Here is a 17,520-nt window from a genome sequence, read left to right as displayed (position 1 = left end):
GGCAGGGTTGAAGGACTATAACAATTTAAGAAGGTCAGTTTTATTACCTTGATTTTCTTTTTCAGTTCTCAAGCATTTTCCTCTGAAGGCATCAGGCTGTGGGGGGACCAGTTTGCAGTTTTTTAATGATAAGTTAACAAACAAGGGGAAAGAGACACTTGAGAAGTTAAAAAATGATAGGGGAAAACAACTCAGAGTGGTGCGTGAGAGGAAGGAGGAAAGAAGAGGCAAAGGAGGTGAGGGCCGGCACTTCTCAGTTCCTGCTATTAGAGGAAGTTGGGAAAACAGATGAGCAGCTGGTGGACCCTGTGACGGGGGGCCCATCATTACATCAGAACCTACCATTTCCCCTCCCCATCCTAATTTCTATTTTCCTCTGATTCAAATTTATGTTTGTTAGAATCTGTGCAATAAAGTGTTTGCAGTCTTATTTCCCCTGAGAAATTCCCTATGGATGTCACAATTGTACATTGAACAAATATTTATACTTATGCAGTTGCATAACATTGAAATAAGAATTTAGCATTAAAAAAAAAGGCTGTTTACTAGAATTGAAGGGTACTTTAGATTAATCCAAAAATACAGATTGATTTGCCTAATAGTAATATTAAATTTTTCCCATGATGCTAATTATTCCAGGGATATACCAGAGCAAGCTTGTCTTAATCTGAAACCTAAACTGTATTTCTTTTAAAACATGTCAACCAGAGTGCAATCAAGGAAAACAACTTCTTGTTTAAAAAAAACAAAACAAAACAAAGAATAGAATAAACTCAATTTTGTGAGTAAACAATTCTGTGGTGCATTTTATTTGTTTGTTTTATTTTATTTTTACACTTATTTTACCCCTCCTTGTACTTCCAAGCTTGAATTATGAGTACACTTCTCGAAATATTTTAAGCAAATGAAAAAATATTCATCACACTATTAAAACAAATATCCCAAAATATCTTCTATGGTCACAGTTTTCATATCTGTACATTTAAATATAACTCTGTGTATGACCAGTAATGCTTGTTTTTTTTTTTTCAATCATTTCTAATTTGACTTGTAAAACATGGGGAATTTTTCTATTTTTGAAAAATTGTCCAAAAAAATAAGAACAAGCCTTTCTCTTCAATGTTACACATAAAGGACCTTCTTTGTCACCTTCTCTCCTGGAATGGTAACAAGCCGACCCTACCTTCCCTCCTCTAAACAAGGCAATGATGGTTCATGCAGGAAATTCAAATCTGGCCTGAGGCAGCCCAGTGATTTTCCAGATGGAGGCAAAGGGAGAAAGCTGAGAAGCTCTGGGTATCTGCAGGCCGCAGAGCTGGGAGAAGTCGGCCACCCAGTGGAGGATGGAGGCCATGACGGTTACTTGTAATAGTAGTTTGGTGCAGGTCTTTTGGGGCATCAAGAACGGCTTCTACAGAGTCCTGGGTCATAGCTTCCATTCGAGACATGGTGTTCTATCGGGAAAATGCCAACAACAAGCAGCCATATTTAAACCCAAGACACAAAATGTTCTATAAATGACAACTATGCAGTAGTGCCCTATATAAGAGCATAAAGGATGCTCTAAAGTGCCACGTAAAGTACTGAGTGTTTAACAAATCCTGTCTCATTTCTACAGTGATTACCAATGTATTCTGTGTGTCTTTTCCTACTCAAGAGCGAAAACAAGGTGGGAAGGATATTTATCCCCCACTACTATGATTAAAGTTGTACTTTTTCAGTATCTGCAGAGAATATTTTTCATCTGTTCAGATCCATGCAATAATGTACCTCAGTTTATGGCTCTCTTTCAAAAGTGACTGACATGGTCAAGCAAAGTTAAGGGATCGGCAAAAAAGGGCAAGAAGACCTAAATAGACATTTCTCCAAAGAAGATGTACAGACTGCCAACAAACACATGACAGGATGCTCAACGTCACTAATCATTAGAGAAATGCAAATCAAAACTACAATGAGGTATCACCTTACACCGGTCAGAATGGCCATCATCAAAAAATCTACAAATAATAAATGCTGGAGAGGGTGTGGAGAAAAGGGAACCCTCTTGCACTGTTGGTGGGAATGTAAATTGATACAGCCACTATGGAGAACAGTATGGAGGTTCCTTAAAAAACTAAAAATAGAACTACCATATGACCTAGCAATCCCACTACTGGGCATATACCCTGAGAAAACCATAATTCAAAAAGAATCATCGGGCTTCCCTGGTGGCGCAGTGGTTGAGAATCTGCCTGCCAATGCAGGGGACACAGATTCGAGCCCTGGTCTGGGAAGATCCCACATGCTGCAGAGCAGCTGGGCCCATGAGCCACAATTACTGAGCCTGCACGTCTGGAGCCTGTGCTCCGCAACAAGAGAGGCCGCGATAGTGAGAGGCCCGTGCACCGCAATGAAGAGTGGCCTCCGCTTGCCACAACTAGAGAAAGCCCTCGCACAGAAACGAAGACCCAACATAGCCAGAAATAAATAAATTAATTAATTAGTTAAAACAAACAAACAAAAAAACAAGTTCCATTTAAAAAAAAAAAAAGAGTCATATACCACAATGTTCAGTGCAGTTCTATTTACAATAGCCAGGACATGGAAGCAACCTAAGTGTCCATCAACAGATGAATGGATAAAGAAGATGTGGCACATATATACAATGGAATATTACTCAGCCATAAAAGGAAACGAAATTGAGTTATTTGTAGTGAGGTGGATGGAACTAGAGTCTGTCATACAGAGTGAAATAAGTCAAAAGAGAAAAACAAATACCGTATGCTAACCCATATATATGGAATCTAAAAAAAAAAAAAAATGGTTCTGAACAACCTAGGGGCAGGACAGGAATAAAGATGCAGACATAGAGAATGGACTTGAGGACATGGGGAGGGGGAAGGGTAAGCTGGGACGAAGTGAGAGAGTGGCACGGACATATATACGCTACCAAATGTAAAATAGATAGCTAGTGGGAAGCAGCCGCATAGCACAGGGAGATCAGCTCGGTGCTTTGTGACCACCTAGAGGGGTGGGATAGGGAGGGTGGGAGGGAGACACAAGAGGGAGGAGATATGGGATATATGTATATGTATAGCTGATTCACTTTGTTATACAGCAGAAACTAACACAACAATATAAAGCCATTATACTCCAATAAAGATGTTAAAAAAAAAAAAAAAGTTAAGGGATCTGGACCTAGAGCCCAGGCCAGGCCGCCCACATGTATTTGTGCTCTCTTCTTTTGGTTTCTTTTGTCACATTATTCCAGTTTGCCTTATGTTTTAAATGATTGTTTTCAGGTACACATACAGGCATCTATTTGAAGGCATCAGTTCCCCCCCTTCCCACCTCCAGTCCTGGTCCAGGTAGAGGTAACTCCCCGTACGTCTGTCAGCTGTTTCTCTGAATAAAATGCTTCTGCTGCTATTTTCAGATCTGTGGGGAGGCAGACTGCCTCAGTTTGGGTTCCCTCAGAAGTAGACCATGAGACAAGACTTCAAGGGCAGGATGGGGAAGTCAGATGAGGTGGGGAAGGCAGCCAGGAAAGGGTACATCACCAAACCAGCTGCCACTGTGGGCACCTGGAGCCAGACCCCAGGGCAAAATGGAGCCAGTGGACAACGGAGCCCAGGATCACTGGTTGAGGGCTGCTCCTGTCAGCAAAGTGAGTTCTGGCAGGCAAAACCCTGGAGCAAAGAAATGCAGAAGCTGGCAACTGGACACAGAGCCGCTGTGTGCTGCCATGGGCAGGACCAGGTGTCTGAGCAGGGCACTGGTTGCACCCACTACAGCCATCGTGCCTAGATGAGCAAGTCACCAGCACACACCCTACCTCCCCTTCCCATCCTCCCAATACCACCATTTGTTAATCCTTCTTTGGAAATCCTTGTAACTTTCGGTATATACTAACAGCTTTCTTTTTTGTTCCATCCACAATAGGCAGCATCTCATCCTCTTAAGATGAAGACTTTCAGACACCACCCCACCCCCCAGCCTCCCACCTCTCAACTTCTGATTATATTTTCTTTCTCAGTTGCATTGTTCTATAGCTATACTAAGTCCTGGGAGTTCAGCCTATAGTTTAATTTTAAAAGTGCATTTAGGCGTCCGTGCCCAAGCCTCGCGGGTCTGCGGCCGGAGCTCGAGGGGCGGGGTTTGGTGTCAGGCCCGCTGCCGCCACGGCCGGGAGTCAAGACGTGTTCGATGCCCTCGTGATGGCGGATGAGAGGTTTCACGGGGAAGGGTATCAGGAAGGCGATGAAGAAGGAAGTAGTTTGGGTATGATTGAAGGAAGTCAGTACGGCACGTTACATGGAGCTAAAATCGGATCTGAGATCGGGTGCTACCAAGGTTTTGCTTTTGCTCGGAGATGTCTCCTGCACAGTCCCGCCACTGAGAAAGACAGCAAAAAGATGAAGGTCTTAGAATCGTTGATTGGAATGATTCAGAAATTCCTTTATGCTGACCCTACTTATGATAAACTTCACGAAGACTTAGAATTAGAGGGAAATTTAAGCAGCTTTGTTCATTACTAAACGTTCAGCCCGACTTTAAAATTAGTGCAGAAGGTTCCGGACTTTCATATTGAGGATGACAGATGCACAAAGACGAAACATCAAGGAACAGATGTTCGTATGTTAAGTGTTTAAAAATGTGATTAAAGGCAAAACAATGATGGGGGATTCATTGTTTTGCAGGGAGGGTTCCAGCTTGGCCTGTGAACAGGCTTCCTTCCCCTGAGGTCTGCCGGGTCGCCTCGGTGCCCCCCATGGGACCCCTCCACACAAGCCCGTCCTTTGTTGGGCCCTGTCTGCTCTGCAGCGTGAACATGGCCCTGGCAGAGCCCTCGCAGGGCTGCTCTCCTCTGGTCCAGGGTCCAGGCCGCTGGCTCACGGGTTCTCATCACCTGGCAGGCCTGGCTGGATCTAGACTCGAGTTGGCTCTGGATAAGATAAACCTCCCCTTTACCCCCTGGACTTTGGTCAGTGCTCAGAGGGACAGTTTTTTTAAAAATGAGAGCCACAGGGTTGACACGAAGCAGGTTAATGGGAAGGAGTGATGGGTTCTGTGACATTTATTGACCCTTGAGATGTGCCAGTGCTGTGACCTGCTTCTCATGTTTTATTTAGTCCCTTCAGGAACCCATGAGGTGGGCGTTATTCCCGTTTTATAGATGAGGAAACCGAGGCCCAAGAGACTGCCTGGTCCAAGGGCACTGGGCGGCAGAGCCGGGACTCCAGCCCCGTCTCCTGGTGCCTGCTCTGGAACGCACAGTCACACCCACAGGCTCGGGGTCCCTGCTTGCAGGTCCCCACTATGCCCCGTGGAGTCCTGGGGCATCGTCCCCTGTGGCCATGGACGTGGGCATCTGGCTGAGAGAGGAGAGGCCAGCCCTGTCCCCAGGGGGCCGGGACGTGCTCTTCCTGTGTCCCCAGGTGGGTGGGGCTCTGCAGCATCAAAAATGGTCAAGAGGAGGAGACTTTAAGGCCACCGTTCCATGTGCAAAAACTTTGGAGCCTTACTGCAGCCTTCCTTTTAGTGTGAGTTCTTCTGTCTTCTGCCCGGACTTAAAAGGCATCATCTGTACACACCGCACGGCCTCAGATGCGCCTTCGTCACAGACACCAGCAGCGCTTATCTCTGGCTGGTGGGATGGAGGGGCTTTTGTTGTCATTTTCCTGGGTGGATTTTTGTGCTTCCTAAACTATCTGTTTGGATAATGTATTATTTTTATAACTGGAGAAAAAAATAAACAGCATATTTTAAAGCAAAAAAAAAAGTGCATTTATGTGACTACACAGTATTTTTCAGTGCAGAGCTAGTGTTCACCATAATTACATTTCTTTTGTATTCAATCTTTTCCATTTTTCCTGAGGTTTCTGTCTTTTAGTGTTCTTGCACTTTTTGCCTTTGTTTCATAATGACATTTTTCCTTAACCTCTTCTACCCATCAGGGATCAGGTGTTCTGTTGAACACCTCTTCTCTGTAGAGTTTCTTTGCAGTGCCCTCCATGGTGCTGCTCTAGTCTGGACTCCTTCTCTCTGCACCTATTGTCAGCCTCAGACTTCCTGACATTGCTTTCCCTGGTTGGATCCACTGTTGCCTATATCCTGTTCTCCTTTTTTTCTTGGTATATTTACTCCCTAGTTTTACTTGAATATATCCTAAGAAATAATGTGTGGGAAGTAAACTTCCTTTCACTTTGGAAATTTATTGTTCTCATCTTCAGCTTAGTAAACAGTTGCATTGCTTTTGACTCTAGATTATCACTTTTCTACTTTCTAGGGATACAGCTGCAAAATCTGATGCATTTTGATTCTTATTCCTTTGCGGATGGTCTGTGTTTCCTCCTCCATTTTGGAAGCTTTTAAGATCTTTTCTCTTCACCCTTGGTGTTCTGAACTTTGCAATGGTGGGTCTAGATGTGTGTGCTGCCAGAGGTGCTTCCAAAGGCAGAGGCAGGGGGAGAAATACCCTGGCTTCCCTCTTCCTCTGCCCTCCAGTCTCTTGCCAGTGCCCCCACTGGCCAGCTGCCCGTGGGAGCAGCAGACCTGAGAGCCTGGGAAACATTACCTGGAGGACTCACACCCAGGAATACAGAGCAGGGCAGGGGAAGGGCAAGGGATAAATCTGAAGGCAGACAAGCCCAGAACCAGGGCAATTAAGATGACAAAATGTCACATAGAATACAATCTCACTTTGCTTTTTATGGTTTTAAAGGTTATAAAAGTAAAACATACTAGTTGTACAAATTCAAACAATATGTAGGTCTCCATTAAAAAGTGAAAGTCCTCACACACAGCCCACCCATGATACTCCCTGCTCCAGAGAATAACACTGTGGGTTTCAGTAGAGATCCTATCTGTGCATTTACAAGCTTTATAGACACAGGCACATGTGATATGTACATAACACATTCTCACTGTTCCTTTTACATCCCCTTTGCTCAATTCTGTCAGGCTGATTAAGTTCTCATGTTTTCCTTTGTCTTCTTTAAGTAGATTAGAAATTACACAGCTATTTTACAGTTTTAACTCAAATAGTTCAATGAAATATTCTATATAAAAATATATATGTATATATAAAATATGATGTGTCTCCATTACTCAGCCTAAGATGTAAGAGTATTGCTGAAATATCCAGAAAGCCCCTTAAATTATAACCCCCTCCCACCCAACAACAACCACTAATCTGAATGTTGCTTTTCTTAAAATTATATTTTAAACTATATGTTATTTTTAAATACTATACTGGTAACTAATTGTGGTGGGTTTTTTAAACTTATATGAAAGGTGACATAAGTCTTATACAACTTGCAATTTTTACTCAATATTATGACTTTTTTGTTAGATTCACACATATTGCTATGAAACTACAAAATATTATCAAGAAAAAATTTTTTAATTCATAAATGGAGAGAGATATCTTCTCTTCTGATATCTTAAGAAAGATGTCATTTCTCCCCAAATTAATCTATAGATTCAATGTAATCCCAATCAAATTTCCAGCACGCTTCACTGTAGACATTGACAAGCTGATTCCAAAATTCATATGGAAATGCAAAGGATCTAGAATAGCCAAAACAGCTTTGAAAAAGAAGAACAAGTTTGGATAATTTACAGTACTTGATTTCAAGACTTATGAAGCCACGGTAATGAAGACAGTGTGGCATTAAAATACACAAATAGATCAACAGAACAGAATAGCGTCCGACAATTGACCCACAAATACATGGACAACTGATTTTCAACAAAGGTACAAAGGTGATTCAGTAGAGAAAGAATAGTCCTTTCAACAAATGGTACCAGAACAATTGAATGTTCATATGCAAAAGCTAGAACTTCAGTCCATACCCTGCACCATACACAAAAATTAATTCAAAACAGATGATAGATCTAAATTCAAGGCCTTTAAACTACAAAATTTCTAGAAGAAAACACAGGAGAAAATGTTCTTAAAATTTTAAGAAAATCTTAAAAGCTAAGAAGTTTTTCTTAGATATAATACTATGATTCAAAAAGAACAAATTGATAAATTGGACTACATCAAAATTAAAAACTGCTCTTCAAAGACATAGCTAAGAGAGTGGAGAGACAAGCACCAGGTTGGGATATACCTGAAAAAGGACTTTCATACACAATATAGAGAGAGAACTCTCACTACTCCAAAATAAGGCAAACAACCCCCCAGAATGGTCAAAATATCTGAAAAGACACTTAACCATGATGAAACTTATAATTTGATAAGCCTTGACATATGTATACACTCATAAACACAGTTTTTACCAAAACTGGTGTCAAGAAAAAGCACATATCTTTAGGGAAATGTACATTAAAACTACAATAAGATAACATAACTCCTATTAGAGTGGCTAAAATTGAGAAATATCCACAAAGGCAAGGATGTGGAACAAGTGGAACAATCATGCCACTCCTAGGTATTTACCCAAGAGAAATTAAAAACATATGTCCATACAGAGCTTGTACATAAATGTTCATAGCGGCTTATCTGTAATAGCCAAAAACTGGAAACAACGTTAACGCTCATCAATAGGTCAGTGTCCATAAGCAAATAGTAGAATATCCCTATAATGGAACACTACTCAGCAATAAAAAGGAATGGACTATTGACACATATAACAACACAAAGGAACCAGTATGCAGAGTCAAAGAAGCCAGACATTTATATGAAATTCTATAAAATGCAAGCTAATCTATAGTGATAACAAGAAAGCAGATAAGTGATTTCCTGTGCAACAGGAAACTTTTAGGGGTGATGGTATGTTCATCATCTTGATTGTGGGTAAATAGATACGTCAACCCATCAAATTATACACTTTAAATATGAGTAGTTTATCGAATGTCAATTATACGTCAAGAAGGCTATGTAAAAAATATTACTTTCGAAGACTCAACTTATGTCTAAGAAGACCTGCTTGAGAAGTTACAATGTCTCCTTACTAAAAATTAGTTTACTTTTGTTCTTCCAAACAATTTTATTAAATTTGTAACTTCCTCCTTAATCTGTATTACTTTGTACATATTATATATGCAATTGGTATAAGGTACATACTTATTGGCTCACTTTGGAAATTCTGGAGGTTCCATAAAAATACCTGGCTTTGCTCTAAGTAGAAACATGCACTGAAATAGATGACTCCTCCCATAGCAGGGAAAAGCCTGGACAGTTCATTCTAACATTAAATTGTCAATTATGTACACGTGTCCATTTAATTTACCCAACCAAAGCTGTCAGTATCCTCGTGAGGGCCGCAATCAACAAGGATACAGAGACCACCCCCCACCCCAGTTAAAGTCACCATTCTATTGCCTGGCAAAAAATAATGCCCCTCAGAAGGAGCATATACCATTTGGATTACACTTTATGAGAGTCAAGAGTGTAAACTTTGGACCCAACAGGCTGAGGTAAACTTGGCCTTACCTCACTTTGTAGATAATCTTAATTTGAATCATCTGAAACTGAACAATCGTATCTGGCCCTAAGTGAAGAGCTAATGCAAGATAGGCCATAGTGTTAAAATTAAATCAATAACTAGGCACTAACAGTTTATACTTTGGGAATGGTGGTCTTTGGGCTGCTGTGGGTAAAGCTCCCATGACCAGCACCCTCGAAGCCTTGCTCTGTGGGCCAGGTGTCCCTATTTTACTGGTCCTGTGCTATCACCACCACAGGTAAAAGCCAGCCTTCCCATTTCACTTTGCATTGATTGGATGATGGAACAAATACAAGGATCTACTTAAAGAGTTTTGTAACTCCTCTGTTGCCAGTCAGTAAGACAAAGGGTAAATTACGGCAAGAAATCCTTGGAAAATACTGTCCCTTTGGGCTGAGGCTCCTAGCCATTTGCTATACGACTATCCAACCACCTGGGAAAGGAAGAGCTTGATTGTACGAGTGTTCCCAAAGGCTGTGTTGTTTGTTTTTAAAGAGAGAATTTATACAAGCTCAACAAGGGAAGGCATGAAGTGGGCTGCAAAACTCATCAGTCTGCGCTTACCTGGTGGCGCAGTGGTTGAGAATCTGCCTGCCAATGCAGGGGACACAGGTTCGAGCCCTGGTCTGGGAGGATCCCACATGCCACGGAGCAACTAGGCCCATGAGCCACAACTACTGAGCCTGCGCGTCTGGAGCCTGTGCTCCGCAACAAGAAAGGCCGCGATAGTGAGAGGCCCATGCACCGCGGTGAAGAGTGGCCCCCGCTCGCCGCAACTAGAGAAAGCCCTCGCACAGAAACGAAGACCCAACACAGCCAAAATTAAATAAATAAATAAATAAATAAATTTATTTTAAAAAAAAACAAACAAAAAAACCCTCATCAGTCAATTCCCCCTCTCTCGCTCAGAAATTAGGCATGCTTGATACTTGGAGAGTCTATATTAGTGACTAGAGAACATATTTATGGCCTGTGGTGCCCCAAATGGGCAAATCTATAGTTGAATAACATCATGAGCAATTATCATGGTGATAAATAAGGCTGTCGGTTCACTTCTCACCTTGAGGGCATGTCCACAGCACTGCACTGAACCAACTTCTCCAGGTCCTTCTTCCTGCCCCTCCTGACCAAGGGGAACGCCAGTGCTGGGAATTCTGAAAAGGGGAAGGAAATACCTCACCAGGAGTCACCATCTGCTTATAAGTTAATAGTACCATAAAAAAATAGAAAGAACTTTGCTGAATAACACTCTTGGCCAACGTATGGCTCTTGATGTTCTGAACCTTTGTGCTCATTGCCTTATAAGAAAAATAAGTGAATGATTAAGGCTTGGCAAAGAGAGGAGCATCTCTCATAATCTGGTCAGTATTCCCTAAAACAATAGCCATACATTTTTACTAGTTAAAGAAAACAAACATATGAAATAGCAAAATTTTCAAACTACAGCAAAATTCTTCAGTTGTTTACTGACTTTTTCCTCTCCTTGATATATTTTTATTACCTTATGGAAGATTTTCTCGTTTTTCTCCAGAAGGGACATCTTTATAAACAGTAAAGAGGGAAGGGAACAAAATCAGAGGAGGAACAAATCACAAACGGATGGACTTTAAAACTTCTCCTCACCTTTAGTTTGCCTGCAGATTCTTCTACTGTAAAAGCCTCAAGCACTCGAGTCATTATTACCTGTAAGTCTACACTTGCACCTTATCACCTATGTCTTCTGAGGGCTTACACTCATATTCCCTAAATCATCCAAGAACAAAACAGATTTAGAAACAGTTCTAACTCTGAAGAATCTTATCATCCTTTTCCACATTACAATTAATTTTACCCTCTTCTTTCCATCTCCTCTCCTTCCCATCTCCTTCCATCTCCTTGAAAAGTGTCAGCTCTCAATTATACTGTTGACTTTTCACTCAGGACACTATTTACTGAACCATCTGGCTGTGAGGCTACATTGCCACATATCAGTAACGTTCTGGGGATTTAGAGATTCAGTAGGCTGAACGATGTGTTGTTTCACGTGAGCAGAGCCCACCACTCTGCAGCACAATAATGCTCATTCCTGAGACACAGAGTACAAGGGGCAGGAGGTGGTTTGAGAGCCTACAGCAAGATAACTGAGTGAAAGACTAATTTGTATTTATTCCCCTTATATGTTCCCTTTCATCTCATTTCAGACAAGGAGGCAGGGCTTTAATATCTCCTTCCCTCAGTGATTTTTAAAAGTGGAAAACAGAAGTCACTTTCAATCAGAGGCTCTTCTGTCTTTTGCAAGCATCTAACCTACCTGCAGAGAGGATGCCAGGAGTCCCAGGGGATGAGCAGATGGGTGCCTTTAAGAGCAAAAAGTAAAAGGGACAAACCCAGGGCCTGGAAAGGAGACATAGGTTGGTGGGTCCGAAGGTAAGGAGAGATTCACATTCAACTCCTAACCCTTGCAGAATGGAAAGGCCAGACCCCAGGTACAGATGCCCCATGTCTTACCAACTACCCCCATGCCAAGCACAGCACAGCCATGGGGTCCAAGGGACCATACAGGCTGCAACGAAGGGCCCCTTAGCAGCAACTGGTAGACCATGACCAGTGTCCATAGGGGCCAAGATCCCAGGTCACTGGCACAACATTGAGTGGTATAGGAGCTTCCAGCTGGATTTAAGCTAATTTAAAGAAAATTCAGAAATGTCACATTTTTTGCACATCCCAGTTGGCACACTAAGATTCATGTGCGGACCTCCCCTGGGGGTTGTGTGATGTATATCTGCGGCTGACATTGATTACAGGTGCTGGAATTTAAGCTAATTCATCCTGAACCCATGGTCGTGACTGTATTGCAGAATGGTGTATAAAAAGATGAGTGTAAACTCTTGGAAAACACACCTGATTAGCAAATACCAAGGATCTGCGATAAGGTTCGGTTTGAAAGAGTAATTCATAATGCTTTAAAATCCCTGGCCCTCTTTTAAAAGTAACAAAATACAAATCACTTCTTCGGTTACTATTATCTTGACTTGGTGGAAGTAAATTCAAAGCAAGACAATATCAACTAACAAAAAATAAATAAAAGGATTGTTTTCAATATTGTACAATTTGTATAAATTATAAACAAACAAATAAATCCTGGGCAGTTACAAGGTGGTCAGAGAAGGAAGTGAGCACAATGACAGCTTTGTTGGTTTGCTAAGATTCAAGTTCTCTAATTCTTAGGAAAATATCTAGAAAGATTTTAAGGTCTCTAAGTTGTCTTTTTAAAAATTAAAATCCTCCCCAGAGAAGGAAAGGCAAAGAGTAGCCAATGGACATGCCACCTGGGAAAAGGGCCACTATGTTGGGACAGCAGTTTCAGGGAAAACCACTGTGTGTGATGGACACGACAGTTACAGAAACTGCAAGGTTTTCCAATGATGTTTCCAATAATGAGACTCCCACCCCCAGAGGAGAGACATCTGAATCTTGGTTAGGAAACATTACCAAGGAACTGTGGCTATTGCAGTACCGGAAGTGCTCAGCAGACAGGCCTCCCTCCAGCCCTCTGTGGCTTCATCGCCTAATATCTTCCGTTTTGCTCACCCCACTCCAGGCACACCGACCTCCCCGATGTTCCCTCCACCCACGGCCTTTACCTGCTCCCTCTGCCTGGAATGCCCTTCCCAGACACCAGTGGGGCCCATTCCCGTGCCTTCAGCCCTTTATTCAAACAGCACCTTCTCAGCAAGGTCTCCTCGGCCTAAAATTGCCACCTCGGCCCCAGCATTGCCTCCTGCACTTATCAACATCTGACATATTACGTATTTTACTTACTTCGTTTGTTGTCTGTCTCCACTAGATAATCTCCATTAGGAAAAGTATGGAGTCCTGTTCAATGCTGTGTCCTCAGCCTCTAAAAGTATCTGACACACAGTAGGTGTTTAATAAATTCTCACTGAAAGAACCAATGAGCAAGTGAATGTTTACAGAATAAATGCCAAGTGGCCCAGGCTTGGGGCACTTCTGCTTTCACAACAAACAATGCTGCAGTGGCTATGGCCGAGCATCTGAGTATAGGCTTGTGGAGCCCAGTGACAACCAGAGAACATGCAAATTTGCAAACAAACAAAACAAGCAAAAAACAAAAACAAAAAAACCAGAAGGCTGTGAACAGGTGTCTTCAATTGCACTGTGGTCAGAGGGCTGCAACAGGTCCAGGTCCAGGCCCAGGCAGCTTGGACCTCAGCACAGCTCTGTCCTACATGGAAGCAGGAGGGCAGACGGAACTTTGCAGGGCATGCTCTCCCGGAGAGCGATTTGATGAGCGCAGTCTGCTCTGTGTTTCCCCCAAGCAGGGAATATGGCAAAGGAGGAAAAGGAAGGTTATTGGTTGCTCCTCTTCACAGATATTATTACTCGTTTGGTGCTCTTCTCAAAACAAAGAAATTCCATGAGAACAAAAGAGCTGGGAAAATTCTTATTTGGGCATAGGGAACCTATGCCATACTTTTATACATGTGACCTGATGTAAAGCTCAAAAAACAAAATAGTATAAAATGCAATGCCTGTTCACGTGAAGCTTACTCTCTGGATGGGGATACAAGACAAATGTGTAAGAAACAAATTGGTGACATTTTTCTAATAAAGGGTCCCTGAGAGCCAAGGAGGGCAAATACGTTTTTCCTGGAGGCCGGGTAGCATTCAAGTTGGAAAGCAGAATTTCTTTGCAGTCTTATGTTTTATTTTATTTTTTAGAATCAAATTTTATAATCTCTATAGTTGTATAATCTGCATTATAAAATTGTTTTAATTACTTACCAGTAAACTTACTTAGCTTTTGTTTCCCACAACTTCAAGACAAACTGGTACTCCACCAAGATGTGCCAAGGAGACCTGTGACTTTGGACTCTCTTTGGCACTATGAGCCCCGGGGGTATCACCCTAAATGGTAAATGTGGAATTTGGACATCACGAAAAACATCATCTTATACCAAAAGGTATGACAGAGGTAATAACTGTTATGGCTGTTCAGAAAAGGCCAAAATATTTGGAAAGACTACAGTGAGTCTTATTCAGTAATACTATACAGACTATTCAAACTGCTGCCAGTGATATAAACTGCATGACACAGCCATTTTTTTGCCTTAGTTACACTATTTTTTTTAAATGAGGAAACAAGACATTTCAAAAACAAACATATATGTATTTTTAATATAAACAGCAAGTAAATATGCAGTAATGCCAGAAATGAACTATCTTCAACTCCGGGCTCTTTTCAAAAGATACAAGATACACAGATAAATCACATTCATTCCTTACAAATGTTAAAGAGCAAACAATTTAAATTCATAATGAACAATGAATATTTTTCAGTAGCTTGAAATTTTACTCATTCCATAATTTTACAAGTGAAAAAAGAGCTAATCATGTACGTTAATATTGTCATTTATGTATCACTCAAAAGTACAAACACCCTGAAGATAGAGTCTCATTCTTATCATATGTATTATAAAAATACTGAGACATTTATCAGGTATAATTAATATAATGAAAACTATATGTTAGGATATGTTTCACAAACACAAGTCTAACATTTCTCTCTGGTTCAGAAAATATGAGAGGTAGGTTCAAATAAAGTAAATGCCTATTATGTCACTAGATTTCCATTAAAATGTTGGCAATTTATAACAAATTACTAGAAATCAAACTTGAGTTTAAGAACTAAATTGAATATGGGGATATATGTATATGTATAGCTGATTCACTTTGTTATAAAGCAGAAACTAACACACCATTGTAAAGCAATTATACTCTAATAAAGATGTTAAAAAAAAAGAACTAAATTGAAAAGTGATAAGAATAACTTCAACTAATAAATATTTTTCCAAGTCCTAATCACACAAATCAGAAAAGATAGTTGATTACAAAAAATGGCTTCAGTAAAATAAAAACATGCTATCAATATTATAAATCAAATTTCCTATATCATAATGTGTTTCTAAGCGGGGGGCAAGAAAAAATATGAAAGTACATGTTTGTAAATTGGGCCTTTCATTTATAGTACCAAATATATAAAATTAATATATACTACTATTAATATATACTATTCTCCTAGCTTTGTGTTGCCCAAATTGAGAATTGCAGGGTCAAATAAATTAAAAGTGAGGGGGAAATGAGAATGCCATTCACCCATGATCAACCTACTGCATGTAATTAAGAAATTTGAGATAACCAAGAATGGTCCCCAGAAGCCTTCCTGATTAAAATGGAAGTCTGATTCAAGTAGGAAACAAAGGACAAAGAGAAGAGAGATGTTCTTCAGAAACTGATACAAGTAAAAGGGTGTTGTTTCCTGGTGCTTTTCAAAGCAATGACAGTAAACAGAATTTTTCAATTAAGTTGCCTTGTGTCAATAATTTACAGTAATATACTGACAGTGTGTCATCCTGGGAACCAAATAACAGTACAAGAAAAATGGAGACGTGCTCACTGAAATAAATAATATTTTATCACTCTTCCTTACACAAAAATCATATGAGTGGACTAGGGTATTCACATGCCTTGAAGTTCTGCCACTTATGTTCATTCTTATTCAGCTTAAACAAAGAATATAGACCTTATACCTATTTGGCTGCTGTAAGATTATGTTTTCATGCAATGATTCTCCATGAATGGTCCTACAAGAAAATTTTAAGAAGTTTATAAAGACATTCAAAATATATAAACAATTTAAGTTTCTAGGTTTTCCGATCATTTTGTTTTTAAGAAAAAGATATTTAAGTATAAAGGAACTGGCACAAACTTGAACCAACCAAAATAAAGATCAAAAATTTATAATTCACACAAAGCAAATTTAGTTCAAGCAAGTACATTTTTTCAGATTTAGGATTCCAGGCAGAGATTTGTAGAAAGGACCAATAAGAAAAAATATAATTTTATTGCCTTTTCAAAACTGTATGAGCTCATCAAAACAATGATTTTTAGCATTTCTGAATGTATAAAATTGAGTCCAAATGTTTGAAGTTACCAATGATATGCTCTTTCCTTTTGTGAAAAAAAAATACAGCTTCTTTTTGCCATGGACTTGTTGCAATTCTAGGAGAAAAGGTCACTCTGGAGATGGTTGGAAGTTTCCATAATCATGCTAAAGCAAAAAATTCAGCTCTGAGTTACTCCTAAAGTTTGTCTCATATTTTCGTAAACCACATAACTGATGCCTACAGCAGGGAGCACCTTCATAAAGTTTGGGGTGATGCCTCTGTAAAGTCCTGGTAATCCTTCTTTAGAAATTATTCGTCGAAAGAGCCCAACCATGTTCAGCTGTGGGGTTCCTTTTACCATGGCTAGAAAATTAAAAAAGAAACCAGGCTAATTTAATATCATGCATGTCTTATTATGACTATATGCAATTATGATTCAGAATGATTTTCTAGAACGAACAGAATAAAAGGATAAAATTTATTCCAAGGGGCCCAAGAAAGTGCCCCCTTTATATAATTCTCCCTGTATGGCACCTAACAGTGAATGCCCTGATTATAACAAAGATGAGTGACTACTCTGTGTTAGATATTGAGTTAATTACTTTATATACCAATCCTCTAAGGTAAGTGTTATTATACCCATTTAATAAGTAAGGAATTGGAGGTTTAAAAAGATAAGAGAAACTTGTCCCAACACACTTAGCTAGCAAGTGGGAGAGCTGAAAGCTGATGGTCTTTCTCCTCTGTAAATGGCATGAAAACTGCACAGTGTTGAAAGAATCAGTAGCAACATATGTAAAGCAGTTGGCATCTGTCAAATTCTCGGTAAATGGTGGCTGGAGTTGTTTGTTATTATGGGACCTACAACTTCTGAACTGTGATTCCTCCCCACTGTGACACTGTCTCCTCGACTTTGATTACACAGCGCGCTCCTGGCGCTCCTGGCTCTCCTGCCGTCTGACTGAGTATTCTCTTTTCTTATGATTTGCTGGCTTTTATTGCTATGCTAAAGTAGTATTCATTCTGCGCCCTTCTTTCGTTTTCTGCTTTATCCCTGGCCAATCTCACCCACTACCATTTCTTTAAACAGTACTCCCTGAGCATCGAGATGCCTCTATCTCCGATTTCTCTTCCAA

At 40.4% G+C, this 17,520-nt stretch overlaps 1 protein-coding gene and 1 pseudogene across 2 annotated transcripts in view; one reads left to right on the top strand and one right to left on the bottom strand.

Annotated features, from left to right (window-relative positions):
- Window positions 1-3,586: 3,586 nt before the first annotated feature.
- On the top strand, window positions 3,587-15,131 carry LOC309640193 (protein LTO1 homolog pseudogene; annotated as a pseudogene). The gene is made up of 2 exons: window positions 3,587-3,646; window positions 4,086-15,131. The product of its transcript is annotated as a protein LTO1 homolog pseudogene (transcript).
- The window catches only part of SLC25A24 (solute carrier family 25 member 24), a 44,572-nt gene continuing 41,638 nt past the window's right edge, over window positions 14,587-17,520 (bottom strand). Inside the window, exon 10 of the mRNA XM_082452549.1 lies at window positions 14,587-16,747. Within this exon, the coding sequence (XP_082308675.1) occupies window positions 16,563-16,747 (185 nt within the window). The 3' untranslated portion in view covers window positions 14,587-16,562. The remainder of the gene's footprint in view (window positions 16,748-17,520) is intronic.

The sequence above is a fragment of the Balaenoptera physalus genome, assembly GCF_965194825.1.
Source record: "Balaenoptera physalus genome assembly, chromosome: 1".
Taxonomy (NCBI): domain Eukaryota; kingdom Metazoa; phylum Chordata; class Mammalia; order Artiodactyla; family Balaenopteridae; genus Balaenoptera; species Balaenoptera physalus.
The sequence above is the reverse complement of the archived record's forward strand: the minus strand, read 5'-3'. Positions and strand labels throughout refer to the sequence as shown.